The 1,579-nt window shown below is 29.6% G+C and overlaps 1 protein-coding gene across 1 annotated transcript in view; it reads right to left on the reverse strand.

Moving 5' to 3' along the window:
- Positions 1-1,363, reverse strand: part of LOC107642159 (myb-related protein 305-like) — a 3,871-nt gene extending 2,508 nt beyond the window's left edge. The window contains exons 1-2 of the mRNA XM_021103032.1: positions 1,141-1,363; positions 890-1,019 (exon numbers count right to left, since the gene is read on the reverse strand). Of these exons, the coding sequence (XP_020958691.1) occupies positions 890-1,019; positions 1,141-1,279 (269 nt within the window). The 5' untranslated portion in view covers positions 1,280-1,363. The remainder of the gene's footprint in view (positions 1-889; positions 1,020-1,140) is intronic.

Consider the following 1,579-nt stretch of genomic DNA (forward strand, 5'->3'; position numbering starts at 1 on the left):
TCTTCCTCCCAAGTCCCAATAAAATAGTTCCTTTTTAGCAATTAAATAAAAATGAAAAAGAAAAAAAACTTTGCATTCATTATGAATATATGAAAATTTTCAAAAGCATGCACATGGAAAATTTTGAAGGTAGAAAAAAAAAAAGAAAAGAAAAGAAGAAAGCATCAAAAAAATTTGATGCCTCATGTTCTTGATAGATCTAAAACCTCTCCATCCACTTGTCATATTTATGGAGGTCTACTACTTATATATATATATATATGCTCCATTATATTTTGAATATAGTATATATAGCTCATGGAAAGAAAATTAAAGGAAGAGAGTAGCTAGATAGATTGAATGGAACAAAAAGGAAAACATATAACATGTACCTTTAATGGAAAAACCCTCAAATTCAATTCTTCCATGTATATTATATATTTGTATATGGATGAAATCATCTCAAACAATCATTTTGGCGGCTCCAACAAAACAAAACTTGTAGAAAACGGATTATTTTATTGCATGCTTAAATTTTTATAGCCATGAGTTCATCAAACCCCCATGTGTTCAAAATCTTTCTCATAGCCACAAAATTCTTTGAAATCTCAACCACAAAGCTATCAAATATACTCTTCATCAAACACTGCTTTTGCTTCCGTACATGTGCTTCCCAAAATCCAAGTACTTTAAACTATTAAATGAGAGCCAAGAACTTCTTTCTTCATTTTCTTCTATTTTTTTTATTTCACAAAGAGAAAAGGTTGATTAACAAAAGAAAATTTTCAATAATACATGTTTTCTTTTTAAAGATCCATAGCAACAACAACACATTCATTATACATTATGTAATATTATTTTTTTAATTACTATTATTATTTATTATTATTATTATTATTATATTATTCACCTGTTTCCCCACTTTGCATGAAGCTCCATGATCAAAAGTTGTTCCTCAGGTGTGATATTTCCTCTTCTAACATCAGGGCGAAGGTAGTTTAGCCACCTGAGTCTACAACTCTTTCCAGTGCGTTTAAGACCTAAAAGAAAATAAATATTATATATTAGGGTTTATAGAGAAAAAAAAAAGAATAAAAAGGAGCTAGATATGATGAACAAATTATTAAAAATGAAATTAAATAAATATATTTATGTATTTACCAGCGGCTTTGGCTAAGGAGTTCCAAACACCTTCTCCATGATTTGCAATATAGTTGATCAAAATCAAATCTTCTTCCACTGTCCAAGGTCCCTTTCTCACTTCAGGGTCTTGAGATGAGTTGCACGGTTTTTTGTCCATTATTTTTATGTATGTATGAGAGAGAAAGAGAGAGAGAGAGAAGAAAGAAATAGAGAGAGAGAGAGAGAGGAGAAGAGAGAGACGGAAATCTTAATGGGGTGTTGGAGGGTTTAAATAGAAGGAGAAGATGATGAGTTGTTTAAGTTGTAATAAAGTAATTGAATTAGTGATAAGTAAAGGTTTTCACGTACCTAACTATGTTTATTATATGTGCATGCATGAGATAGCAAGTGTGCTATTGCATGCATCACTATATATATATTCTTTTTTCTTTTTCTTATATTATAATAATATCACTAA

This window comes from Arachis ipaensis, chromosome B05 (genome assembly GCF_000816755.2).
Source record: "Arachis ipaensis cultivar K30076 chromosome B05, Araip1.1, whole genome shotgun sequence".
Lineage (NCBI taxonomy): Eukaryota > Viridiplantae > Streptophyta > Magnoliopsida > Fabales > Fabaceae > Arachis > Arachis ipaensis.